The sequence below is a fragment of the Lonchura striata genome, chromosome 1, assembly GCF_046129695.1.
Source record: "Lonchura striata isolate bLonStr1 chromosome 1, bLonStr1.mat, whole genome shotgun sequence".
In the NCBI taxonomy this organism is placed as follows: Eukaryota; Metazoa; Chordata; class Aves; order Passeriformes; family Estrildidae; genus Lonchura; species Lonchura striata.
Genome location: NC_134603.1, coordinates 51,869,451 through 51,896,608, shown reverse-complemented (window position 1 = coordinate 51,896,608; position 27,158 = coordinate 51,869,451). Strand labels below are relative to the sequence as shown.

The window sequence follows — 27,158 nt, the reverse complement described above, 5'->3', positions numbered from 1 at the left end:
TGCAAAATATTGCTTTCGTTATTTTCCACATAATCAGTTTGGAACAGGCTATGAAAGTTTGATGTGGAAATGTTCTGTTAGAGAAAAAAATCAGAAGAAATATACCATTCTGAACCAGCGGAACCAAAATAATCAAAACCGGAACATAGTTTTTTCCAGTCACTGGGATGGAAGGAGACTTGAATGCAGACACTGGAATAAGTAATTGGAAACATCAGTGCTTGCATGCTTAAGTGAAAAGATAAGCAGTATTTGCATTTTCTCCAGCATCTTCCTTGTACATGTGCAAGATTTTATAAAAAAAGTTTATCACAGAGAGCTATGACAGAACATGATGTAATTAAAAAAAAAAAAAAAAAAAGGCAGTAGAAATCAAAGGCAACCAAGACAACATACATCCTTCCCAGAACATTTTTCTCAGCTACATAACATGTGCATATACCAAGGTCTAACACACTTAGCTGCACCACATCAAGTCAAGCTGTCCAAGAGCATACACAATTTTGCTTACAGGAGTATACCTCTTTCACAAATTTTCAAGTTTACAAGTAATTCCCTGTATTGGATTATGCTTACTCAGTAGTACAGATAATATTTTGTTTCAATACTACTGTTTGTTTTTATGACATATTCAGAGATGAGGCAAGACGTAAGATTAAGTGCAGGGAAGCATTTCAGACCCCAAAAATGCATTTTTTAAAACTTAGCTATACATGGTTAAAACAGGTAGATCTGCCAAGAGTTGCATAAAATTATTTTTATTTCCCAAAGGTGATCAACTGAGCCAAAGGTGAGCAACTCAGCAAATATCAACTCTTCTGCATCATGGAATTCACTATGGGTGTCTGAATGAACTTGCATTTTTTAGTATCTGCTATGACAGAATTATAAACTGAGTAAGTTAATATATGTGAATTAAGTACCCTTAAGAAATCAAAGAAAAATGTTGACTCCTGGACTACACCCAGAAGATCCAAAGATGTAACAGAAGGTTGATTATTACACTCCTGCACAATCCAAGCAAATTGTTAATATATTGAAAACATTCATGTCTGGCATTTGCACCTGCTGAATATCCATATTATTCTGTCCCAAAACAAGTTTGATAACCATCCTCTTTGTAGCAGAAAGCAGCCAGAAAACAGTTCATTAAAAAAAAAAAAAAATGGAATGGAAACCTTTCTTTTTTTTCTTTTCCAAGCTTCAATTACAACAGTCAAAGCCAGAGACTTAAGCAAATAAACTTCAAAATAGCCATTTGTTACAAGTAGCAAATTACCATGAACAATGAACGTGTTAAGAATCCCCTCTAAAAGCACGACACACACAAACAGGCTACCCAGCAGAAAAATCTGTTAACAATTTTATTTCTTTTGTCATGTTAAATATTATGGGACAGGACTGTTAAGGATGAAGAACTCTCAACAATGCCTCACAAGGAATAAGAAAGAAATTCTGCCATGATATTAGCAAAGTAAGGTAAGGAGAAAATTTACACAGTAAGAGGCACCATTTCCCCCAGAATACCTCTTGTCATATTCCTGAATGAGTGGGATTAGCAATCTAATAAATCATTTGTCAAGAGGTAACAGCAACAGATAAAATTTTAAAGGATTATTAAAATAACATTTACAAGACTCTGAACAATTTTTGAATTCTTATTAAAACCACAGAAAGAAAGAACAATTCTTTATTTATGAATTTTCATAAAGGACTGACTGTGCAACTGATACCTGCTATTGATGACTGAATGTACAGTTTTGTCCAGCAGCTGAACAGTTTGTCTTTTCAGATTGTGTTTTCTAACCGTGCGAGATCATTAAAGGCAAAGCCTGTTATGATGCTGTACACAAGAACGGCCACTTGGGCCATACTACCCATGATGTGGTAGGTAAACAAACCTTTTTTCTGGCTAACAAAAAAAAAACAAACAAACAAACAAAAAAAAAAAAAAAGGAAGCTGCAGTTTTGCATGCTTCTCTCACTCATTCTTTCTACAAGATGAACTTCCCTAGAAAGAATCCAATGAAAATGGCTGCAATTACAACAAGAAGTGAAGGAAGAGAATTAGAGCCATTATCTCTGAGGGCCAAAGCTGCGGGTGATCCAGATTTATCCGAATGCGCTACCTTTCTGAGCCTCAAGCCTTCATCCTGAGGGGAAGAAAAAACACAAGTGGGAAAAAAACATAAATACATCACTAGAATAGTAAAAACTGAACTTAAAAGGTCATATTTACTGGTGAATATTTAAATGAAGTTTAAAAAAAAACCCTCAACACCTACAACATTACACCACATCAAAATCCAAAACATGAAGATAGAAAACTATATTTTAAATAAGGGCCATAATTTACTAGTCCCTCTGCTTAAAAATATACCAAAAAATCTGGCTAGGCCAAATGAAGCATTTTACTGTTACTCAATATGTGTCAAAATTAAATAGCAGTAATTCCTTATTGTTAAGGAGAAACATCTGCTTTGTTTAGTGTCCATGTCATCAGAATAACAGGTGTGGAGATATCATATGATTTCATAGTTCTTCAAAAGGCTACCATGGCCAATGAAATTGCCAGAACTGTTACAAAAGCAAACATATAGAAAAGACACAAAGACATGTATTGACTCCTTAACTGTCACTGAAATGACACTTTTATATAAAGATACAATAAAGTAGTGTTTGCTTACCTCCTCTGGCCAAACATTGCTCTTGTTCACTAGCTGTTTGTAATACAAAATGTTACTGCTCTAGATCTCACCCATTATTAATGAAAAATAAAGCATTTTTACAAAGCTACTAATTCAGTAGCTTCAGCTTAGACTTAAAGTAACTAAGATCAGTACAAACAGGACCATTTCATTTAAGAAGAAAATTATGCAGTTTCAATGTCTCATCCATGACAATCATAAAGTCTCAATCACTGACAAGTTCAAAATATACATTATATACAAGATGGTAAAGTCATGTTATGAATCAATCTCAACATTCTAACAGCTTTATCTACTTGCTGGAGTATACATCTTTTCACCTAATTACAAACCAAACCTTTCAATCAAGAAGGGTGAAGCCACTTAAGTATGAACACGGACGCAGAACTTACTCTCAGGTGCCGATTTTCGTCTGTCAGCTTCATAATCTCTGCCTGAAGTCTTTTGCACTCCTCCACCAGCTTCCTTGTTTCAGTATCATTAAGTGAAACACTATGTGGTTTTGGCATCGGTCCATCCTGCTTAGATGTGTTCAGGACTGGGGCAGCTTTGCTTGCATCTATATCATTCTACAAACATCAAGAATAATTTGAGAACTTACTTACATAGATAAAAATCATCCACAGCTTAAAAATGAAACAATGAAGCTACTAATATAGTTCAATGAGATTTATATTTAGAGTAAGCTGAACAGACACACTGACAGTTCAATTCTGATTAGCTCAAGTATTAAAAACGCAAAAGATTGCACTGTTTACCTGGTACTACACTCTACTGAGACACAAGTTAATGCTTTCGCTGTTTAACGCAGGCCCAGGAGGCATCCAAAAGAGGACATAAAATACACCGAAGAGCATTTGAACTCAGGGGGAGCGGGGGGGGGAATAAAAGCAAGAAAGTAATCTTGCAAGAGTAAGAAACAAAACAAAGTAAAATCAGAACAGGTCATGTCACAAACTCCTATGAAGTATGCATGACACAAATGTTTTGCTTATAATACCTTTCAGTGAAGGAAAATAAAGTCCTGCACAAATATGAAAATTAAGTCTGACAGCATCTGAAATACACATTACTATTTGAAGAGTCACAAAAAGCTGTGAAAAAAAAAATTAACAATCTAATTCCCACAGCTCTGCTCAAAATCACACAATCATAGAATAGTCTGGGTGGGAAGGAACCTCAAAGAAGATATAGTTCCAACCCTTCCCCTTGCCACTACAGGCAGGGACAATTTTCACCAGATCAAATTGCTCAAAGCTTGATCCAACACAGCCTTGAACACCTTCAGGGATGGGATAGCCACAATTTATCTGAGTAAGAGAAGAATTTCCTCCAAACATCTAATCCAAATCTTTCCTCTTTTAGTTGAAAATCATTCCCCCTTGTGCTATCAGTATCCGCCTGTTTTAAAAGTTGTTGCAATGAGGGGTCCATGGAGCCTTCTCCAGGCTGAACAACCCCAGTTCTCTCTGCCTGTCTTTATAGGAGAGGTGCTCCAGCCCCCTGAGCATCTTCACGGCCTTCCTCTGGATTCATTCCAGAGGAGCTTCTTATGTTGGGGAACCCAGAGCTAGACTCAGGGCTTCAGATGGGGTCTCACAAGGACAGAGTAGGGGGAGGGAGAATCTCTTCCCTTGACCTGTTTGCCACATTTCTTGTGGTCCAGTCCCAGATGCAATTGGCTTTCTGGGCTGTGAGCACACACTGTAGATTTATGTCCAGCTTTTCAACTGTGAGAACCCCCAAGACCTGGCAAGCCTGACTGGCAGTGGAGACTGAGGCAAAGAAGTCAGTGAATACCTCAGCCTTCTCCATATTTGTCGTCACCAGATCTCCTTTCTTGTTTATCAGGGGTGTTCACTTTCCTTGTCCTTTCTTTTCTAATACACTCCATATTTATAAAGCCCCTTCTTGTTACCCTTCACATCCCTTGCCACACCCCATTTCATCTGAGCCTCAGTTTTCTGATCCCACTCATACACATACCCAAACCACACCCCTGTACTTCCTAAATCACATGTCCCAGCACAGCCACTGGCTGTGCACTGCCTTCTCACTCCTCAATGCAAGGAGCAGATTCTTACTCAACCATGCCATTTTCTATCCTGCCTTCCTTGCTTTCTTACACATGGGTATGGAGAACTCTTGCACTCTAAGAAAAATGGCCTTAAAGATTTGGCCCTAGAAGGACCTAAAGCCCCTTAGGAGTGGCTGTAAAGAGCTGACTTGTTAATTAAAGAGTAAGCTCCTCTGTCCCTAGGGAGTTTCTTAGGAGGAAGTACAAAAGGAGGTAGTTTTGTATAATACATTACATTTCTCTCACTACATTACACACTTTATAAAATTAAAGCTAGAAAGTAGAGAACTAAATGCCTTAATAATAAATGCTCAATCTTTCAGTTTTTACTGTTTAACACACACTTAAGAAGCTTACACCTTCATCTCATAAATTATCCTTTACCAAAAAGAAAAACAATAAATGAACCCCAAAAAACAGACCACAAAGCAATCCCTACATTCTCCTCCCCCAAGATTAAACTGAGATTGCATCTGAAAACTATAAAGTATAGAAATAACAAAAACACAGTTTTTTGGCACTGCTCTCCATTGCTGGAGTTTTTTAAGATGTGGTTGAAAGAGTGCTCCCTTTCGACAAGATCTTGGACCAGATGTTATTTCAAGGTCCCTTTAAACATGGGCTGTTCCATGATTCTGTGAATCCTTAATAAGATATATAGTGAACACCCCTCCTGTCTAATTCAGTACAAATTCCACTGATTCATTAAATCAAGTAAGTTAAAAAAACCCTTGACATTTCTGTGAGACTTACCAGTCAGTGTATGACAGTTTCTTATTCCTTACTTACCAGTTTATCATTTTCGTTGGGCATTTCGAACACACATCTCAATTTGGAGTCCATTAACTCATCAGGCTTCGCTTCTTTCCACTAATAAAACAATTAATACAGTTATTTAACATGCTGGACTTATGCAAACATCTCAACAGTTCATGAGCTTGCTCTTAGCACTGACCTCCTATACAGCTGAATACCATGCTTACCCTCCCTGCAATTTTCAGACTTGCTCATGAACAATGCTTTTTGTTCACACTCACTGCTGTAAGGTAACAAAAGCTAGAAATGGTTATTCAAGTCTGGAAACGAAAAAGAGTAAACTGAATGCAAGGATGGATCCATTAGAGGTTTGTACGAAACAGGGAGGAGAAATTGTGGTGGTTTCTTAACACACAACGAGAAACAAGTAGCATCTCAGTCAGTTTGAGAAGAAAGTTCTAGCCCTATTATGCCTCAGTAAATGTACTTCTTGTATCCCATCTTGGAAGCACTGATTTTAAACAAAAGATTGAAAGACACCTTTTAGTGACTACATGTGTTCTAGAGTAAATATCTTTAATTCTTCAAATTTTAGACTTTTACCCACTTTCTCCTTTTATTGCATATCATGTGACAATTTGGGCTGGGAGAATTTTTCAAAGCTGTTTATGAAAAACATTTACATTTTAATGGTTCTTAGTATATTTAAATAACTCAACTATGCCGGAATCTCTCTACTCAACTGACAATTAAATTTCAAAGCATACACTTCATGTAGTTGCCTTAAATTCTTGGGCTTAGAGAAAGGTCTGAAGTCTGCAGCATTTTTCTAAGAGGTCCTCCTGTTACCTCATAGGTGTTACAGATTGAAATATCTAGTTTTTGGTAACATGCTTCCTATTTTTTCCCAGTAGTATTAGTTATATAGTAACTTTCAACTACAATTTGCAATTTTCTGCAAGATCTGTTTCTCAATACTGTATACCTGAACTCACTAAGAAAGCAGTTATTTGAAAGGTATTTCTGAAGATGGTTTTTATATCCTCAACAAACAGACATGCTTAATTTACCAAACATAACCATGAACTACTAGAGCATATGAATAAAAACAAACCAGTTCAAAAAGGCAGACAGATGTTAACATTCATGCCTCCAAAGCTTCACAAAATCTAGAAGGTTTTCCACTGCTTCCAGTGAAGAGTGATGCCACAGTACTCTTTCCCTTCATATAAGGGACAGAGCCCAAAAGGTCTCTTGGATTTCAGCAATTTATAAAATCTCATTTTTATCCTTTGCTTCCCCTCTCCTTCTCTGCCTTGAGTGAACATCAAATGTGAACCCAGGCATTACTTAAAATAGCTCATAGAGTTAGAAGCATGTGCAATGTGGACCTCCACCTTAGGACATACTTATGTGAGTCCACATAAACTCCAAAAGACACATTCTGACAACTGAGGGCTTCATTCCCATTGCTGCCAGCCAGTAAAATCAGAAACAGGCACCTTACTTCTGAACTAACAAGCACAAACCTACATATCTTCTTTTTGGATCTTCCATCAGACCAACCCAGCCTAAGAAACAAAGCTACAACATGTTCTATTAAAACAGAAAATAAATCTATCATTTGTGCTGTGTTTACCCAGCACTTGGTAGCCTGCAGGGAGACACATCTTAGTCTTGTAAATGTTTTAATTCATTATAATCCCATTCAACATTTCACTTAAACACTTTTCGTACCAAATGAACCCGTTTACATACAGCTTCAGGCTTGTTATTTGAGTATACTCTTGATTCCTTCAAATTCAATCTGTTTATCCCTTTTAAATTAGCTGCATATAAAGGTATAATATACCCATATTTTAACACTCAACTGACCTTACCTTAGACTCACTCCTATTTCCATTCAGTAACCTCTATGTTAATCACTAAAGGCAAATTCTTAGAATTGACCTTGTATTTCATATTAAAAAATCTGAATCACATTTCACATCACGCTTGTTCAGAGATAACCCAATTCTTCTTCAAAAAGGAAATGCAAAAATGTGAATCATTTATAGTTAAGCCAAATTTTTTAAGGAAAAAAATACATCAGTCATTTTACTCCAATTTTACTTACCACTGCCTCCATATCTGTAATATTTGGTGGTGCATAGGTTGTTTGTACCATAAACTTGTGTTTACTCTTCTCATTTGGGTCATAGTCAAAAGGCTGCAGCATTACTGTTCCAAAGGAAAAAATAAAACTGTGATTCTTCAGCTAATCACTACAGCAAGCATGTACATACAGCAATCACTTTAGATTTAGTCCTCATTGAACAGACATTGAAATTTAAAACGCAAAGGCAGTGCATACACTGCAAAAAAAGGGACTGAGAGGTCATCATCTGGTATGGCTGACATGATTATTTCTATATTTACTATAGGAAAAGACATTTCATATACAAATGCAAACATCCTATAAAAGACACCAAAAAATTACATCTAAATATGTGTATCTGGGAGTAGACTTGCAACTTGATCTACCAGAGGATGAGGACTCAGTGAACTGAAGAGCTAAATTATTTTGCAGTATACATACACCTGTCTTCCACAGAATGGGAATTTCAGTTCAGTATATCTTTATACAAAAACAGAGGCAGTTTCAGAAAAATATAAGAAAAAATACATGGAGTCCTCTAACAGTTATCTATTTGTACTGATTTTATAGCAATGAGAAATCTATGGCAGAGATACTGATAGAAAATGTAAAAGCAGAGGGAAAAATATTAAGAAGTAACACTAATAAGCTGTGAAGAAAGCGTAACATGGTATATTGTGAAAAAAACCCCAACAACAAGCAATTGCTGTTAACAAGTTAGCAGCAAACAATACATGACAGGATAATAAATAGCAAATTCAGGGTATCAATGTAGAGAAAAACAGCTCTTGCGGAATTTGTATTTTTGGAAAAAAAAATTAAAAAACATGGTTGAAGAAGGTTATTTAGTGATTCACAGTTGAAAAGTAAGAAATTATTAAAAAATGCCAGTGAGCTTCCTTAAAATGACTGTCAAATCACATTTCCAACAACGAATTTAAGAACTGGCTTGGCTCTGAATCAGTACAATGCATTAAACAGGCTCAAGACAGCTAACACTACCACAACATTCAGTTTTGAACATAAGAGCTTCAGCCCACAGTATCCTATAGTTATTTCTCTCTGCACAACAATATGAGAAATCTATTTTTAATTATATAAAAGATGACTCAGCACTGAAAAAATTCAGCTGAGAGACTGATGAGGTAAAGTGGGTCAGTAGAAAAATAATCTGTGCACTTATCTTAGCAAATGACCCCAAAAAAATTATACGCCTAAAAACAAAATTATGAAGCTGATACTGTGGGGAAGAGAACTTAGTTCTGAAAAGCACTGTGGAATCACTGTAACTAAACAATGGCACTTGAAAACATCTTGAGGTCACTGTAGCTGAATAACTGCATGAGAATCCAGTCATACAGAAATAGGCACATCAAAGAATTCCTGCCATGCCAACTGAAGACTCAAGCAGTGCGACATATTTCCCTTTATTGGAGATCCTGAAGACACAATACTGTTTACAGCTCCAGTACTGACTCACTTGAGAAACTAAAATATGTAATGCTTTAAAAAGATGATTTATAACTATGAAAACACATAGGATGTAATCCCTCAATTGATTCAATTCCCTGAAGAGAAATGCCAGCAAGATCTTGCTTGTGATATTGAACTATCCAACAGAAAAATCCCAGATACCAGGTCAAACACATAGCTAAGGCAAAATGGCTGTAAGTTGTAGCTGAAGATGGAAATAAAGAAGTTTTTGACTATTTGAATCTTAAATCAATTCTCAGTAAAATAATCTTTCATCCACAAGTCAATGAATAAGTACCACAAGTCCAGATGCTGGACTGCCCATGGTAAGCAATAATGAAGTTTTAAAGGGCCCCATTCTACAGATCATATTAGATCAGTAAATTCCTACAAGGAAAGTTACTCTAAGGTTTTAATCAATCATAAACTTTTCTTGTGTTCTTCTTCCTATCATTTGAACATATCACCCAAAGATAGTTCTCCAGCTTCTTTTAAATTTCCCAAAGGGTGTAAGAATGAGGATCTGAAAAGCTCTGAGGACTGCTCCCTTATTTCATCCTTTTGCTTTGCTACAGAGGTCTCCAAGGGTTGCAAAACAATCCATTTTCTAGACCTAGGAGATCTAGGAGTTCCCATCTGTATTGCCTGTGATATCTACAACCTGAATTCAGAGATTCTACCATAAAATGGTCAAAAGAATGACCTACAAAAATAATTTACCAAATCTGTAGACTAGTATCTAGCCTTCCCATTTCCTTGAGAAAAACAACTAGATACAATTGTACACTAATTTTTTTCTTAAATGCAATGAACTATGAAATGTTACACTTTAAGCACATCAGAGCAGCCAAGAAATGCTCTACTTCAGGATACAAACATGAATGCAGTAGTCTGAGGCAAAGGTACTGTTAATGTCGCTGACCATTTTCAACTTGCTTTTCCTCCTTTTAGAGAGCCACCAATAAATGTGACAAAGGCAAGTATTTCTACATGGAGGATTTTTTTCATGTATCATTGCAGCTGTACATCAAGTTGCCATCACACTAATGAGGGGAATCCTTTTTATTTAAAAATAAAAAGGTTTTAAAAAGCTGACATACTTCAAACAGCCTTAAGGATCAAGCATTAGGGAACTGCATCAAAGGCCTTAAAAACATTTAATCTACAACTACGTGTATTTATTTTTACCTGAAACAATTACAGATGATCCTGGGTCAATAATTCCACTGTTTGGCCTCACACAGTATCGACGAGGTGCTGTGGTCTTCACTTTGAAGCATACTTTTCTATCCGATGGATTTCGTAGTTTAAGATTTGTAGTTACTACATCTGTAAAGGGACCTGAAAAAAAGGTTTGTCTTTTTAAAATATACATGCATCTCTAGAGAAGAAATCTGTTTATACAGTACAAATAACTCTTAAAATACATCTTGCTGCTAACAAACTGCTAAAAGCAGGTTAAATTATACACCTGCTAGGCACATACCCTGTGTTACATGCAAGAGTGCTCTATCACTTTAGTTATAACATTATACATTACAGCAATCAAGAACGCTTAAATAATACAACAGACTCATGCTGCTGGCAACAAGTGGTTTATATATGTATATGCTATTCCTACCAAATCATTCTTAATATTTGAAATACCTAGAAGGTACTGGTCACACGCAAAAGTAAATTTTACTGAATTGTTCTTCAGGTATAGAAGTAACATACTCCTTGGAACTCTTTCAATTGTTTAGAGAAGAAAACACTGAGACTAAAACATAGTCAGTGATCTTGAGATTTCAACTTCTGTTGGCTTCTGACCTCCTACAGAGTTAACAGAACAAGGTAATAATCTTCTCTTTTAAACTCAAAATAAGCAAGAGAGATGATACTCTGTTTATGCATGTACTATAAATGATCCAGAGAAAAGCAATAGTTGCTATTGTAGTTGAAGTTGCTATATTTATGTATTCAATGCAGTGTACTCTCTAAACTGTATTTATGTTAAACCTTCAGGACATGAATTCTTTCCAAGTCTGGACAAGAGGCATAATTCTAATATCAAGCAGCAAAAGCACATCTTCCAGCAGAGATCACCTTCATGCAATGCCACACAATTAACAGCACAAAAAATAAGGTTCACAGCATTCTGAGCAGTGTTTATCTCCCTTATGTTTGTGTCATCTGAAAGCAAAATTGCAAGAGCTCTAGAAAAATTGTGTTTCATATGAACATGAAATTTATTCAAGAATATTCCATGTGAACATTAAGAACCTTCTTTATAGTTCTTTAAAACTAAACATTAAATAACTACAAAATTTTTATCAGTATTGAAAACACAACAACTTTTCCATTAAAAAGCTACAATGAAAGCAAACTTCAGATTAAACTGGATGAAAAATATAAGTGATACAAACAAGTGGTAAGGTACAACAAAACCATTAATTGTATGAGACATAGGAGGTCAGTTCAGAAAAGTCTGAACACCTTATTCCATAGAGGTCTGCACTTCTCTGAAGGAAAAAGCTCTGCCCACTATCAAACACGTTACTACACTAGAGGGCTCACTATTTGAATGATGCCTTTATTTCTATAACTCTTTCCAAGTACTTGATTTTGGGAGAGCATTAAACAGTCCTAACACAAAACACCAAGATACAAAGACTAAAAACAGAATCACTGAGAACCAGAACACTGACATGCAGATGAAGATATATGTGAGTTACGTTTTACATTCAGTGAGGTTCTTTTGACAAAATAGGAACTGGTATTATTTGTCTGAAACTTCACTTCTGATCTGACTTTATATGGTGGATGAAGTAAGTGATCCTCTCAATCCAGGCAAATTTGACACAGCCCCCAAGATTTACAAAATTACTTTTATGTTTCTTGCCACTTATCTTTTTGATGGCTCTTGCATGATCCAGTTGTCTTTAACCACAGAGGGAGATCCAAAAAAACTCTCTCATCCATACCACAAACTGAACTAAAACCAGGCACCTGAATACTCTTCTCATTCTAAGACTGGTGATACACTCATAACACACCAAACATGTATTTTTTTCAAGCTACACATACATTTTTGAGGAAGTTATTCTGGGAGTTTTACTAACAACCACCTAAGCTATTAGTCATCTAATAACCACGGCTTTTGCAGTGCCCAGAGGCAAACAGCACCTTGAATTTGGCTTTCAAACTTGAGGGTTACTTTTTTTTAATTGCAACTCTAGGCAATCTGAGGAGGTCTGCTTCTCAATCTTCTCAACAACTTTTACTAAGGACATTCTGCACAAAGGAAAAAAAATGACACTGTTCAGAGGCTCATTTTGAAAAGCACAGCCATCAAGAAAAGGAGCTATACTATTCAAAGCCAGCTTGTTTCAAGACAAAGCAACAGTGAATTTATAAACTGATTCTTAAACTAAAATAAAAGATGTTCTGTTTCTTTTGAGACATGAAAGGTCTCCTCATGCCTGCCTTTTTAAAGTGTGCAATAATGAGATAGGATTCAATATATTCTTCAAATTACTCTGCTATTAACTGTCAGTTTCAACACCTCAGATAATGAAAAGGAATCTGCTTTTCTTTCCCAGGTATTGAATGCAGTGACCTCCTTTGCATTTCCTGCATACTTCACAAAAAAAAAAAGCTTGTAGCTCAGGGACATTTTTAAGAATCAAACATTTCTTTCAGAGGTGAGTGAAATCTTTTTCAAGGTCTAGAGGATGCTTGTGACAGCTTTACCTTTCACCTGCTTTCTAAAAGCTTTAAAGAAAATAGCTGTATAAAGCCTCTCAAGTCTTGCAACCATCAGATTTAATAAATAGGTGGTAACAAATTGGTGCACAAAAGGAAGAGATGACTGAATTTCACTGTTCCTGCAGAACCCAGCTGTTTGGTAGTTTAGTGGCAAACCAACAGCATGGATCTGAGTATGGACAGATAGGAACAGACAGAAGGAGAGTAAATCAGGAAAAAAAATCTAGTACCTCTCAGAGGAGTCACATGATCTAAAGCATTCTTCAAAAGCTTCAAAAAAGAAGCTGCAACACCTGAAGAAGATTCTAGAGTTCACTATTATGCAAACATAAGCACCACTACCTTTACAGGAGTGGGGAAATGAGGTACAAACTGGCATAATAGCCTAAGTGCAAAAGCCTAAACTACGACAGTTCTTGAGGAAAAATGTGGGGCACAGGCAGAAGAACCAGGAAGGAGAAATGTTTGGATCATACTACACAGACTGCATGCAAACAAGGAAAAGAACTGGCAAAGATGGATACAAACACGCTGCTCATGCACCAAAATGGACAAATGCACAGCGACTTCATATCAGTGAATAATATTCAGCTACACCAAGGCAGCATTATAATCTCAAAAATAGCATCTCACTGGCTGCTTGCATGACACTCAGGTCTGAGCAGATTTTTATTTAAGCATTTAAATCTCACACAGGCTTATATCTAACTGTACACACAGAAGCTGTGGTAATTCAACTAATAAAATCCTCAGGCTATACACCAATGTAACATGATGTCTAATGACAAGAGGTCACTAATTTATAAACCTGTAATCTCAATCCAATAACCTCTGGAAGTCAAGAGTTACTTCAGAGGGGACAGTGAGTTCAACAGCTCTCTTAGTAGTGTAAATTCAAGACACCAATTACAGCATCTTCCTGGAATAAAGGTTGTGAAAGTGCCAGTTTGTTCCAACTCATTTTGAATGGAGCAGTGACAATTCATTGCTCAAGTTTTCCTGTCACTTTGACTTACAAAGGCCTTAGAAAAGAAAGACAGACACCTGCCTAATCACGCTCAGAAATACCAGACATATCCGAAAACCTTATGTGTTCAGTTTCTATTTCAGCTATCAATGTTGTGTGCAGTCACCACACAACATTGATGCTGGGGTTGCCTCTGGCAACTACACAGCTTGGACTAGAGCAACTAGTGGGCAGGAAGAAATGCCACAAATTCTGCAGAGCCAGTTTCTACTGCTGAAACAGTGCCAAGTTTCCCAGCTTGCCACAAGCTTGCCAGTTATGCTGCAGTAAAACCAAAATATACTTATTACTGGATAGGGAGGAACTGTACAGAGATTTTTTTCATCAGTGGTGTCATTGTCATTTCAGATTCAGGTCTCCATCACTGCCCCAGCTTCAAAACACATTTTTCTACCATCTGAGATAGTCAAACATCAGGGAAAAAATGAGCACATCTTCCTAGTGCAGGAAGGAAAAGCTTAGATAAACCTCCACAGGCTTGGTACCCCTGGGAAAGGTGAGAGAAGGGGGCAGGTTTGGTCAACAAGAAGCTCCATTCAAAATTAGTAAGGCTGTCATAATGTACACAAAAAGCCCGTCTTAAAATACCACTCTACATAAAATTGCATAAGAAGAAATGATAATTTTATTAAATTACACAATATCTTTGATAATTAGAAGGCAGATCACTTATAGAGTTGTACAAAAATGTGCATGCATTATTTAACAAAATCAACAGCATTTTATGAAACAGCTTAAGTGTTAAGCATATCACCCGCTTCAATTTAAGACAATGAACTGCAGCTGCTACAAAAGCCAATATCTAAGTCGACTCTGCCAGAAAACATTCTAGTTCATGCATCGAATTAAAGTTTATTTAAGCTGTAAATAGACACAGCAAAGTGATACATTTAGCCACATCTAAAAACAATAAGAGTAAGTACACATTAAAAAAGTACACAGACTACCAAAAGGAATCCAAACTGCTTAAAATGTGTTATAGTATTAACTTAAAAAATATGGGGATTATATGCTTTAGTGGAATGCTGTTTTTTAAAAGCTGCTGCATCACCTTTGAATTTCCAAGAGCACTTGAAACATACAGTAGACTTCAATGAACCTTAACTAAAACAAACTCAGGGTAGTTTTCTTTGGGTGCACAATACAGTTGGGTTGGGTAGACAAAGTAAACTCATTTACTGCATTTGACAGTTTGAGCCCTAATAAATGAGACATGGGCTCTAGTCAGCAGAATAGAAACTAATAGCAATATTGTAAACCAAGCAAGACAGATTTTGAGACCAAGTAAACTGACTTTTCACATAGACCTGAGAGCAACTTATTCTGCTAGAATCAAAAGAACAAAAGTAAAGGAAGAGTAAGTTAAATTAAGAAAGCTCTGTGTAATCTATATTTGTATGATGTTACATGGAATTGTTAAATTAGGCCAATTCCTGTCATTTGAATGGCTGTGGCTGGAAGGGACCTCCAGAAGACATCTGGCCCAAATTCCCTGCTCAAGCAGGGATACTGAGAGCCAGCCGCCCAGCACTATGGCCAGAAAGTTTCTGAACATGTGCAAGGATAGAGACTCTACAGCCTCCCCGGACAACCCATGCCACTACTTGGTCACCCTCAGAGTAAAAATGTGTTTTCTCACAGGAGGGAAGCTCCTGTGTTCCAAGGTGTGCCCAATGCCTCTGGTCTGCTCATGGGCACTCATCTCCATCCTCAGCACACTTTCCCTTCAGGTATTTTATACATCAGTAAGATTCTCCCAAGCCTTCATCTCCAGCCTGGAGTAGCCACAGCTCCCTCAGCCTTTCCTCACAAGAGAGATGCTCTTGTTCATCATCTTCTCTGGACTCTCTCCATGGTGTCAATGTCTCTCCTGTACTGGAGAGCCCAGAGCTGCACCCAGCACTCCAGCTGTGGCCTCACCAGTGCTCAGCAGAGGGGGAGGAACACCTCCCTCAACCTGCTGGCAACATTCCTCCTAATGCAGCCTGGGACATCACTGGCCTTCTTTGCAGCAAGGGCACTTTGCTGGCTCATGATCAACTTGGTGGCCACCGGGATGCCCAGGGCCATTCTGCAAAGCTGCTTTCCCAGCTGGTCAGATCCCAACATCCCAACCTGCACTACTGCTTGGATGGTTGTTCCTCCCCAGCTGCAGGACTTTGCACTTTTTGTTGAACTTCACAAGGTTCCTGTCAGCTTGTCTGTCCACCTGCCAGGTCTCTCAGCACCCACCTGTGCATTCCACCAGAGTCCTTGGACTTAACTTACTATGTCTAACTTACATAAGTATTCCTTGACAAGATCATCTTCCACCAGAGGTACTGAAAGAAAGACATCTAAAAATGAGAAATACTTGTGTTCTGTAGAAAGTCAAAGCTACCTTGACTATTAGATAAGAAAATCAATCTTAAAATATACACAAAGCACTTTATTGCTCAAAATTGAATTTATTCTTCTTTCTGAAAAAAGCATCACTGACACAAAAGAAAATGAGTGGAATTTGTTTATTTCCATAAATCCATTTTAGGAACTTAATATTCAGACCTCTATGAAAAAATCTGAAGAGAATATATAGCATGCATTGCCACCGAACATAAATAACTCCTTCCTCTTGAAATACCAGAACCATGACCATTCAAATACCTTCTCCAACTGAAAGAAATATCCCAACTCTAACAAATCACCTACATTAAAATTATTCATGGTCTGTGAAGCATAATAACTTAGGTTTCGTGGATTAATACTTAAACATGAATATGAATATGAATGATCAGAAATAATCAGTGGATGAAAGTGAGAGATTAATTATACCTACAAATAACCATGGCTCTCAGGAAAATATTCATATATTAGATCAGCATTACAGAATCTTTCACTTCTTATTCTACCCTGGCACTTGAGAAACAGTTATGTTTTATCATCAACCTGCATGTAAATATAAAATGCAAAAGAGGCTTTATAAGAAAGCTGACACACCTCAATGTCCACAATTCCTGAGGGCTGATTCTAGGCTACCACTGTTTACAAGGGGTAACACCAGATTTTATCTGAGCTCCCCACAATGACATGCTGTCAGCATTCATGCTGCTGATGCGTCTATCATAGATTTTTCTTTCTAAAAAATGCTGAGACAATGCCCATTTTTTAATCCTAAAATAGCTCATCTTCCTCTGTCAAAGGGGCAGAGCTTGCATATGGCTACACAGCTTATTAGAGGTGCTTGTGCAGATGCCGGCACACACAATTTACTGGGGGCTGGTGTAACAGAAATGGGAGCAGAAACCTTTTGCCTGCCATTCTGACAGAGAAAAGACAAAAATACAATATAGTGACATTTCAACACAGACAAAACATTTCCTTACATGTTTTTTCTGGATCAAAACTTTTTATTCACTCCAGCTTGTGACTGAAATGTTGTTAGTAGCCAAGAAACCACAGTAAAAGTGCAATAAGCATCTACCTCAAGGGTAAAGTACAACCACAGATCATTACCAGGAATTCTGATCAAGAGAGCATTATTTTTTTTCTATATTAGCTAAAATACAGACTAAATGTAGACTGCCCTGTATTTAATGTTAAATATGGGCAATGGTTTCTTTAACCTTAACAACAACAACAAAACACCAGTAGTTTTAAGATGGTATAACATGGAATAACTTAATCCAAAGAAATTACTGCTGGTATTTAGCTTAACCTTTAAAATCTAGCAGTCTAGGCCCAAGTCAGTCATATATGTCTATTCTTGATATTTTTCCTATTGCAAGAGTGCCATTACTAAAGGACAATCTGGTTACTAAAATCAAAGGGATGCCTGTACCTTAAACTAAACCTCCATAATATCTTGAATTTCTTACTCGCAATTTAGCTTTACTTGATTATATTGTATTCTTGCCAGAGACATATTAAAAGTATCCTAAAATTGGTAGCTCTTAATTCTACTGGGATAAAGTCTTCAGGATCTAACCATAAAGTATTATTCATACCAAAGCACTGCTGAAATAACAAGAACAGTGGAAATATTTCAATGGTGCTTAACCTGAACATTTAAACCATCAAATTATCCCCCCAAAATCCTGAAGCAACTAATATATACACACATTCTTTCAGTACAGATTTAGTTCAGTAAGGGTTAAACTCTTCCTGCTGGAGCAACTATTCTCTTTGCTTGCAAAAGGCAGGATAACTAATGAGTTTAATATTTTTTCAGAGTTTCTTAGACTTCCAAAATACTAGCATATTTGATCAACAGAACTAAATAAACAAGTAACTTTTCCCTTTCCTTTTCCCTTTTAAATTTGCTTTGTATTTAACCTGCTACAGCTTACCAGTGGTTTTGGTGATGCTGAAAAACCCAGATGTGCTGCTTAACATATTAAAATATCCAGCAGCTTAAAATCCATATGCATAGTCATGTTAGAAATCTCCCATTGGATGCACCTAACTGCAACATACAAGATACTCTTCAAACACTATAGCAGTAATCAGAACACTTGTAATCATATCAGATGACAGCTGTAGTGGCACATAGAAAATCAGTCTTCCCACAGAAGACCTGTTCAAAAGCTCTTGCCTTTCCCGATGTGCTCCAAGAACTGGGTATCAGAGGCCAGACACAAACCTTTAAGAGACCACCAAAGATCTTGCAATTTTCACTTGGTTTCCTTGCAAGCAGTATCCCAACAGTGTTAACAAAGTTACTTTAAAAAGCAATCAAATTCACAAGTCTCCCAGCATGGACAATAGTCCAGAAAAATCTTAAAAAAAAAGCACAAAAAAAAAAACCCAAAAAAACCCAAAAACCACAAACAGTTTTAGCTGTTGGATTGCTACATGGTATCCAACTTCATCTCCTAACACAGAGCCTGGTCAAAACAGACTTGTGTATCAGACATTAAATCTCCTATAGACAGGTCTAGCTGATACTGGACCGCCTCCCAAACACACCAAAAGATCACTGCAGTTTCAGGGTGACTTTTCAGTCTCTGGAAGCACAGGCCACAGGTCTCCATTTCCCAAGCCACTGAAAGCCAAGTACAATCATTTCCTACAGTCACTTGGGTAAACAAACACCTCCTTCAACGAGAAATTGCATTTAGTCAGTCTTGTCGATCAGGCAGGACCACAAACTCCACTTCCTCATCAACTTCACATCCCAGTACTGAGCTGAGCTAATGCAGCCGCACTTCTCAGGACCAGTCAGGTCACTGCTACAGAGCAGCTGGAGTTCCAACCTGAGCTATAACATGGACTGTGCCTGGTGGATGGCTAGTGGACATTCAAATTAAAAAGCCAAACAGTTTTTACTTTCAATGGGTCTACTATGTTTACTGGCCTTATTAGCACCATAGCGTTAAACATGATAAAATGTTAAATTAACATTATATCCCTATGGATTGGAAATACTAGGTTTATTTCACATATGGAGCAGTCAGTCCCACGTATATAATTTTTAAATTCATGGATATCCCTTTTTACAAAGGAAAAAAATTAAACACATCTCAGTCAAACTATTCTAATGTCTTGGAATGTAACACAACACACCTGCTCCAGCTTAAGTATATAATTGTGTACTGTTAATGACCTACCAAACTATTAAGAACATTGTAAACTCACGACCTAGGAAAAGCTTTCTGAAGTCCACATGAAATTAATAATTTTGTAAAATGGTTTCTGATTAATTTAAAACTATTTTTGCCCACATAATTTTTAGAAGGTTGGTTCAGACTGACATGATTCAGATTTAGCCAAGTTTCTAATGATCTAAATACATTCATAGCCACTTGAAGCAAATTCATTTTTCCACCAAGTCTATCCTTTAGACTAGATGGATTTTCTTTTCCCCAGTGCTTACCTTGCTGATGTATTTATAGATAGCAATCAGATCCCCTTTCAGTCTTCATTTTGCTAAGATTAACAAGCTAAAGCTATTCTACTTCTATTTCACTTGTGTTAATAAAGTTGTCTTTGCATCATTCCCATTTGGGTTCATTTATCTGACTAGGTGTTGCCAAGGATGCATTCAGATGAAGCTTCATCAAAGCCAAAAACCTTGACATTAATACTTCCCTCACTACAAAATTACAGTCAAAATTACAGTCCTGTATTTGCCCCATTTCATGACTTGTCACATTCACAATAAACCCATGATTAAGTACTAGTCGCTAGTTTTACTTCTTTTCCATCACTCTTAAGAAAATGTTTTATTATTAGCACACATCCAATTATTTTTTGCATTCATCACATCTCCTAACCTTCCATTACCAATGAGCTGTGCCAGCATACTCCCACCCATACCAAGGTCATTAATGAAAAATGGATCAGACTTTCCTCAAAAATATATCAAAATGTATTGAAGACAAGGAGTTAGTGACAGTCAACATGGCTTTATCATGGTCAAATCAGGCCTGACTAATCTAGATGTCCACCGTAGAAGGTCACAACGGACAAGGGAAGAGCTATACATGCCACTACCTGGACATCTGTACAGCCTTTAATATGGTCCCCCCCAACATTCTTACCCTTAAATTAGAGATATGTGTTTGATGCATGAACTGTTAGATGGACAAGGAATTGCCTGGGTGGTTTGTCCAAAGAGTTACAGTCAATGCTGGAATGTTCAAGTGAAAACCAGCAACAAGTGGTATCCATGTCCCCCAGGGATGCATACTGGGACCAATATTACTCAGTGTCTTCATCAATGACACTGATGGTGGAAGTGACATCACCCTTGCCAAGTCTGCACCAAGTGACACCAGGTGAGCAATGCAGTGGCTTCACTGGAAGGAAGGGATGCGATTCACTGGGACCTTAACAGGAGTGAAAGGCGGCCCCATGGAACCTCATGAGGGTCAGCAAGGCCAAGTGCAAGGTCCTACACGTGGGTCAGGGCAATCCCCAGTATCACAGGGAGAGAAGGTCAGACCGCCACATTCTACCTGGGACACTGCATTTTATTCCATGTTCCATCTACTTCAATGTCTTCATTCTTTCCTCTACGGCTTTGCTTATTACTGAGGCCAGACCAATTCAAGCACTGAAGTGTTAGAAAAAGATTTTAATCCAAGACCACATTTTGATAAACAAAGGGGAGAAAAGTTCTGACTCGACTATTTTTTAAATTTCATGCAAGCATTTTATTTTCTTCCTCTTCCATGTTTAATTAAAAACATGAAGTCCTACAGCAGGATAATATTCAGCAAACTATCTTAATTCACAAGACCTTGCTCATATAGGAATGAACTGAAAATATCTGTTTTCCTTTACATAACCATCTAATTCTAAAAACATTCAAATACTAAAATGAAATATGACATCTACGTTGCTAAATAATTTTAAATGCCAGGAAATAACCTTATACAATCCAAAACAACACTAAAAGGCAAGAGAAGCTAGAAGCCAAGACAACCACACCCCAAATAAAGTCTTACCACCTTAAGAAAAACAAAGTTAGTAAAATTTTAACTTGTATTTATGCATTTTTATTTTCAAAAATACCACATCAGAAATTATCTTAGTAAAGTCATTTTGATGTTTTTTTTTCTTTTTAAAGAAATTAACTTATACCCACTTATTAGGTTCACCTGACACCACAAGCCTTGTAAACTGACAACTTCCAAACTGGAAAGTGTAATAATTATCTAGTTAGTCAGGGTTGGTTTTTCCACTTTTAAAACAGTAAGTTCTCTTCAGAAACCTTTTCTATTTGAATTCATGGCTTATAAGGGAAGCATGTAAAACCCTTTAGTGACCGACAGTCACAAGGATCTGGTTAACAAACATCTTCCAAGGATAAAGAAAGTAAAACGTTCATAAACCATGGCCAGGCCAAAACAGGAACCAATTATATTTCCACAATGGACAGTCAGTGCACTAAATATTCAGATCTATTTACTGATGCAATAAAACAGCTCCTCTCAATCCTCTCAAACTTTCTACTTTTCAACCTGGCCTTGAACAACAGTACACTGTTCATGCATAATACAGAAGGTCTTCATAATATTAATAAAAATGTCTCGTGGTGATCTAGAACACCTGTTTATGCTATCAACAAGCAGCATGAATAAGCACTTTATACTAATTACAATGCAAAGGTGAAGCTTTTTATACCAATCATTGGTACACACTAGAAGGACAAGATGTGAGGTTTGGATAGTGTTTCACTGTTTAGTGAAGCAACAGCAATATTAAGCAAAAAAGAGCCCTAAGGTCTTTTGTCCTCAGGTAAAGACAAAACTTCTCAATCTTTGCTACTGTATACCTCTGTCACCAAGGAAAATATTCCATTACTGAATCTTAAAACAAATTACAAACTAGTTCTGCCAAAATATAATCTTACACTATAACACACCTGACTTCACAGATCAATATAATTCCCTTTTTACGAGGCAGTTTTAAATGCAGTCTAGTACAGTGGTAGAGATGATTGTGTAACATAATACCACCTAATAAGCAACACCAGGTAAAAAACATTGTCTTTCTTTTTCTTCCTCAACACATTCCCACAAATCATCCTGTGCTTCAATTTTCATTAATACGTATAATATAAAGAAACTAAAATACTAACAAACACTACATTTGAGCTATGAAACAATGGATAGAAGTATACATATAGGAAGAGCAAACAATGTCAATACAAGAATCATTTTTGTATTTAAAAGAAAAAAGTCAGACTACATATTGGATACTGAGTCATTTTATTGCCATTATGCAATTCTCAGCCAGTAAAAATACTAACTTAAATGGAACCATTTCAAAGCATCAGAAAGTCACAACTATATTAGTAATCACTTACAACCAGTTTTCCCCCTCTACACTCCCACTCTTTAGTTTCAAAAATGCTCCTGAATGAAGATAGCAGAAAACTGACATCCCAATCACCTTTTTTTTCTAACCTGTCTTAGAAAATTGGGACATTACAAATTTACTGGTCCTTTGAAGAGAGTGAAAACAGGCATAAAATTTGACATAATCAAGACACACACAAGTAAGGCAGTGAGATCACATTTGAGGACTTCAAACTCTGCCTACACCAAAAGGCATCCTAGGCCAATTCTGGCAACAGACCTTGAGGGCAGGGGATGCATTTAACATTGCGCTATTTTTGCCTTTAAATTCCACCTTCTCGATTTGCAGCAACACATATCCCATGGCTTTCAGCATTACCAATAGCAATGTAATGATTACAAAATAATCTACAGCAATGCTTTTGTATTATTTAAAAGGTTGTTGAAATCTGCATTTCAAAATAAGCCACAATACTTGAGTGAAGTGCTCTCTACCTCCCATGAAAAGTCATTTGAACACACACCAGCTGATAGCTGATTTTATACACTGACAATTCCAGAGTATGATGCAGATCAACAATCAGAAATCAAATATTCTGTCACGCTGATCTCTCCTAGTAACTCAACACATCAAAAAGAAAATTCACTGCACACAGACACATTCCAAATTTTATTTTAGACTGCTAAGGGAAAAGAGTAGCTCATTATTTTGAGATGTTTACATAGGTAACATAACTGCACTTCACGCACTTGTAAGCAAGAACATCAATAAAAAAATATCAATTTAAAATATTCAGGCATTTTTATAATTTTGCATTGCTAGTCAGACACCACTAAATCACATGAAATTCAAATTCTGAACACTGTCTGCTAATCTTCCAAAGCTCATCAAATCGACTAGTGTTGATTTTCAATTAGGTGTTGCAGAAGCATGTCTTATGACTGATTTAAACATCTGGAGAAGGCTTTTAAACTTTTTTTTAAAAAAACCTACCATAATCCAAGACCAATTTAAATCCATGTTACTTAAAATTGCAAAACTGGCTTCTTTGGGTTAAGGAAGAATGAGTTTCCATAAAAGTGCTACAAATTTTTGAACTCAAAACTTCAAATGTTGCTATTAAACTACACAACTGCTTACAGAGGAAAAAAAATTTAAAAACGTATTTATTCACAGGGCACCAACTCCAGATTCCAATAATCTTCCTGAACTAGAGCTACCAACAATGATTACATGTATGAGTCACGTGAAGAAGACACCAGTAAGAGGATGTTCCATCTTCCGAATGGGTTGCTTTTAAGTGTCTTGTGTTTCAATTCTTCCTATCCAGTCCTAAGTAAACTCCAACAACTTCTGATTTGGGAAGCTAAACAAAACACATTAGAATACAAAAGAAAGCCAACCTGCAGGAGCAATATGGCTGAAGAACCTGGGTACAAGAGCAGAATTTTGCCATGAGGCAAATTCTCAGTGCTCCATGCTCTGAACCTGCTATTATGTAGTTTATTAACCGCCTCTTGGTTTCATCACTTTTAAGTACACTTTTTCCCTTTGTCACATTTGCACAACACTATGAGAAGTACTTATTTGTTTTGTGAGTTTTCTTAAGATATTCTTGGTTGTTTCAGAATCCAAAGAAACTCACCTACCAAAGGGGGACAGAGAGAATTAACCATGACCCGAACACTATTAATGACTGAAATTTCTAGGACTACAAGCACTATCAAAACAGGATTGCCATCGTGGACACCAAGGGAACTATGTAATATGTTAGCTACCACAGGACATGTTCTTAGAACTCCCCTTGAATTGTGCTGAATAAAATTCAAGGATAAATGTATTACAGACCTTATGTTTGCTGACAGGATAAATTAGGTTAGATTAATAAAAAAAGCAGTTTCATCAGGTCATGATGAATTTAAAACCTTGTTAACAACTCGTTAAGATAAGTACTACATATCTTTTAATAAAACAGTTGTTTGTAAAGGGGCACACTATCACATTTCACTGTTACCCTAAAGGTCAGCAAATCCATTTTAACTTCCTGAGGCAAGAAAACCAACAAAATTATTTGTTCAATTCAAATGTTTAGATGTAAACTGGATCTCTGTTACATATGCATCAACGATACTAGTAATAATAAAATGGATGACTGTACCAATAAAATAACTTTGAACAGCACTGAAAAAATGTAGCGCTTTATTCTTTTAACAAAGTTTTGTGCTTTTCTTACACTATGCTATATTTATTCTGAGTCATACATTCTCTTTCTTACTAACCAATTACTTTTTAAAAGGTGACACTCAGAATTCACTGCTGTCAATATTGTATTCTTCAACACAGTACTTTAGAACTGCATTTGTTTGTGGCACACAAACCTTTTTAAACACCTCTAAGTAATAAACAGGTAGAAAATATTTCTTGAGAGTGCACTCAATGCTCTCTCAATTCATAGCACTTTCTATAGTATATTACTACAATAGTACAGTAACAGAGTACTGCAGTCTCATTATGCTTCATATTTTGTTTTTGCTTAGTCTGCTCTACAGAAATTTTCCTAATATATGCATTAGCCTGAAACTAAAGTTTATGCCTAAAGAATACACATTTCATGCTCTAAGTACATAAACACACAGCACAATAAAGATCACTGACAACAGCTTCACACAGAATTTCTAATCTAGTATTTATTCTATCAACACACTCTTTCATATCACATCAATATTGTGTAGTTCCAGCTTAAAACACATCTCACCATTTGCAGGCTACAAATCGGACACAGTATCTTCTTTTAATTGAAAAAAAAAAAAATTAAAATAATACATTTTCCCCCAACCTGTTCTTGCATCAACCTGTTCTGACCACAGCATTTTAATTTAGGCAGCATTTTAATACCCAAAAACCAAAGTGAAAAATCACAAGTTCCTGCAACGGTTTTGACTCTGTGTAATTTTTAAAAAGTGCAATTTAAAAAAAAAAAATTAAACTGAAGCTATCGAGAAATTAATACACATAATTATACAGATGTTGGGTTTTAATTGATCTGACGCATCAATAAAACAAGTATAGTTTGCTAATTTATCTAAATGCTAGGCCAGAGCAAAGCTATTTTGGGGGAATACAGTGTTCTTTTTAATACAAACATTCATTTGTTCTAGCTGTCCGTAGAAGATTTTTACAGCATCGTAAATTCCACTCTGTCCTCTAAAAACAATGAAAAATGAGCATACTAAAAGTGGAAAACAGAAGAATGCACAGGATTAGGCATGTACATGTGCTGACACCAACCACAACAATTTACAATGTTATTTCACATAATATTAACTACTTTTTTTTTTAATAAAAAACCTAATACTGATGATTCCAAATCTGAAAGGTTCTGAGATTTTTCTCAATGCCCCTTACAGATATAAGATATCATCACAAAAACTACATGTTCTGACACACTTTTCTTTATGCCCCTGCCTTTCAACGATCACTCACTTCTGACAGAGCCTTTCCTTTCACAACTACCTAATTCATGAGGAGAGAAAACCACAGACACACACGATACCAGCGCTAGCTGGGACCTATTTTGACAGCAGCACGTCAGCAGTCACAGCCATGCGGCCGGCACGCAACACACATAAAACTTCCGAAAGGCACGCATTCCATTTCCCTCGCTCCCAGGAAAGAGGCGAGCTCCCGAGTTACGTTCCGATAGCCTGCCTGAGACGCGACAGCTTTGGGGAAGGGGCGGGGAGCCCTTTGCCGGGCTGGGACGCAGCGGGGCGAGGGCGCGGGTGCCGGGCACTGACGGTGCAAAGCCGCACCGGCTCCGCGCGGACACCGGGGCCCCAGCACGCCCGAGAGAAAAAGCGGGGCAAGGCCAGACGTTAGGGCAGCCTCGTGAAGCCTGGAACCCCGAAAGGCTTCCACCGCCCGCGCCAGGGCCTCTCCTGCCCGCTGCTGCCAGAGGGACCGGAGAGCAAACCGCGTCCCCGGGCGCCGCTGCTCGGGGCCGGGCCCGCGAGCGCAGCGGCGCCACGGCGGGGCGGGGCGGGCAGGGGCGGCCGATCCCACCCGGCACCGCGGAGCCCGCGGGAGCCCAAGATGGCGGCGGCCGATCCCGCTCGCCGGCTCGGCGGCGCCCCCCATCCCCCGGCGGGCGGGCAGCGCCCGGCAGCGCGGCCCGCCCGCGGCAGGCAGCGGGAACGCGGCGCCCGGAGGCGGCCCGGCGCCCAGGCGGAACGGGACACCCCGCCGCCGCCGCCCCTCTCCCCGCCGCCGCGCCGGCTTCCCCCCTCCTCACCTTTGAATTTGAGGTCGGTGGGCGGATCGAGCACTAGGATCTGCTCGTGCTTCGCCAGAGCCCCAGCGGCCGCCATCTCGCTCGCTCGCTCCGGCGGGAGGAGGGGCGGAGGAGGCGGAGGAGGAGGCGGAGGAGGGGCGGAGGGGGCCGGCGGTGCC

At 37.8% G+C, this 27,158-nt stretch overlaps 1 protein-coding gene across 1 annotated transcript; it reads right to left on the bottom strand.

Moving 5' to 3' along the window:
* Positions 1-1,351: 1,351 nt before the first annotated feature.
* Positions 1,352-27,155, bottom strand: VAPA (VAMP associated protein A). Its single transcript, XM_021527773.3, has 6 exons — positions 27,001-27,155; positions 10,340-10,492; positions 7,658-7,761; positions 5,575-5,655; positions 3,101-3,277; positions 1,352-2,153 (listed from the first exon to the last, which is right to left on the bottom strand). The coding sequence occupies exons 1-6, from the start codon at positions 27,074-27,076 to the stop codon at positions 1,995-1,997; spliced, it is 750 nt and encodes a 249-aa protein (XP_021383448.1). The 5' UTR covers positions 27,077-27,155; the 3' UTR covers positions 1,352-1,994.
* Positions 27,156-27,158: the final 3 nt, after the last annotated feature.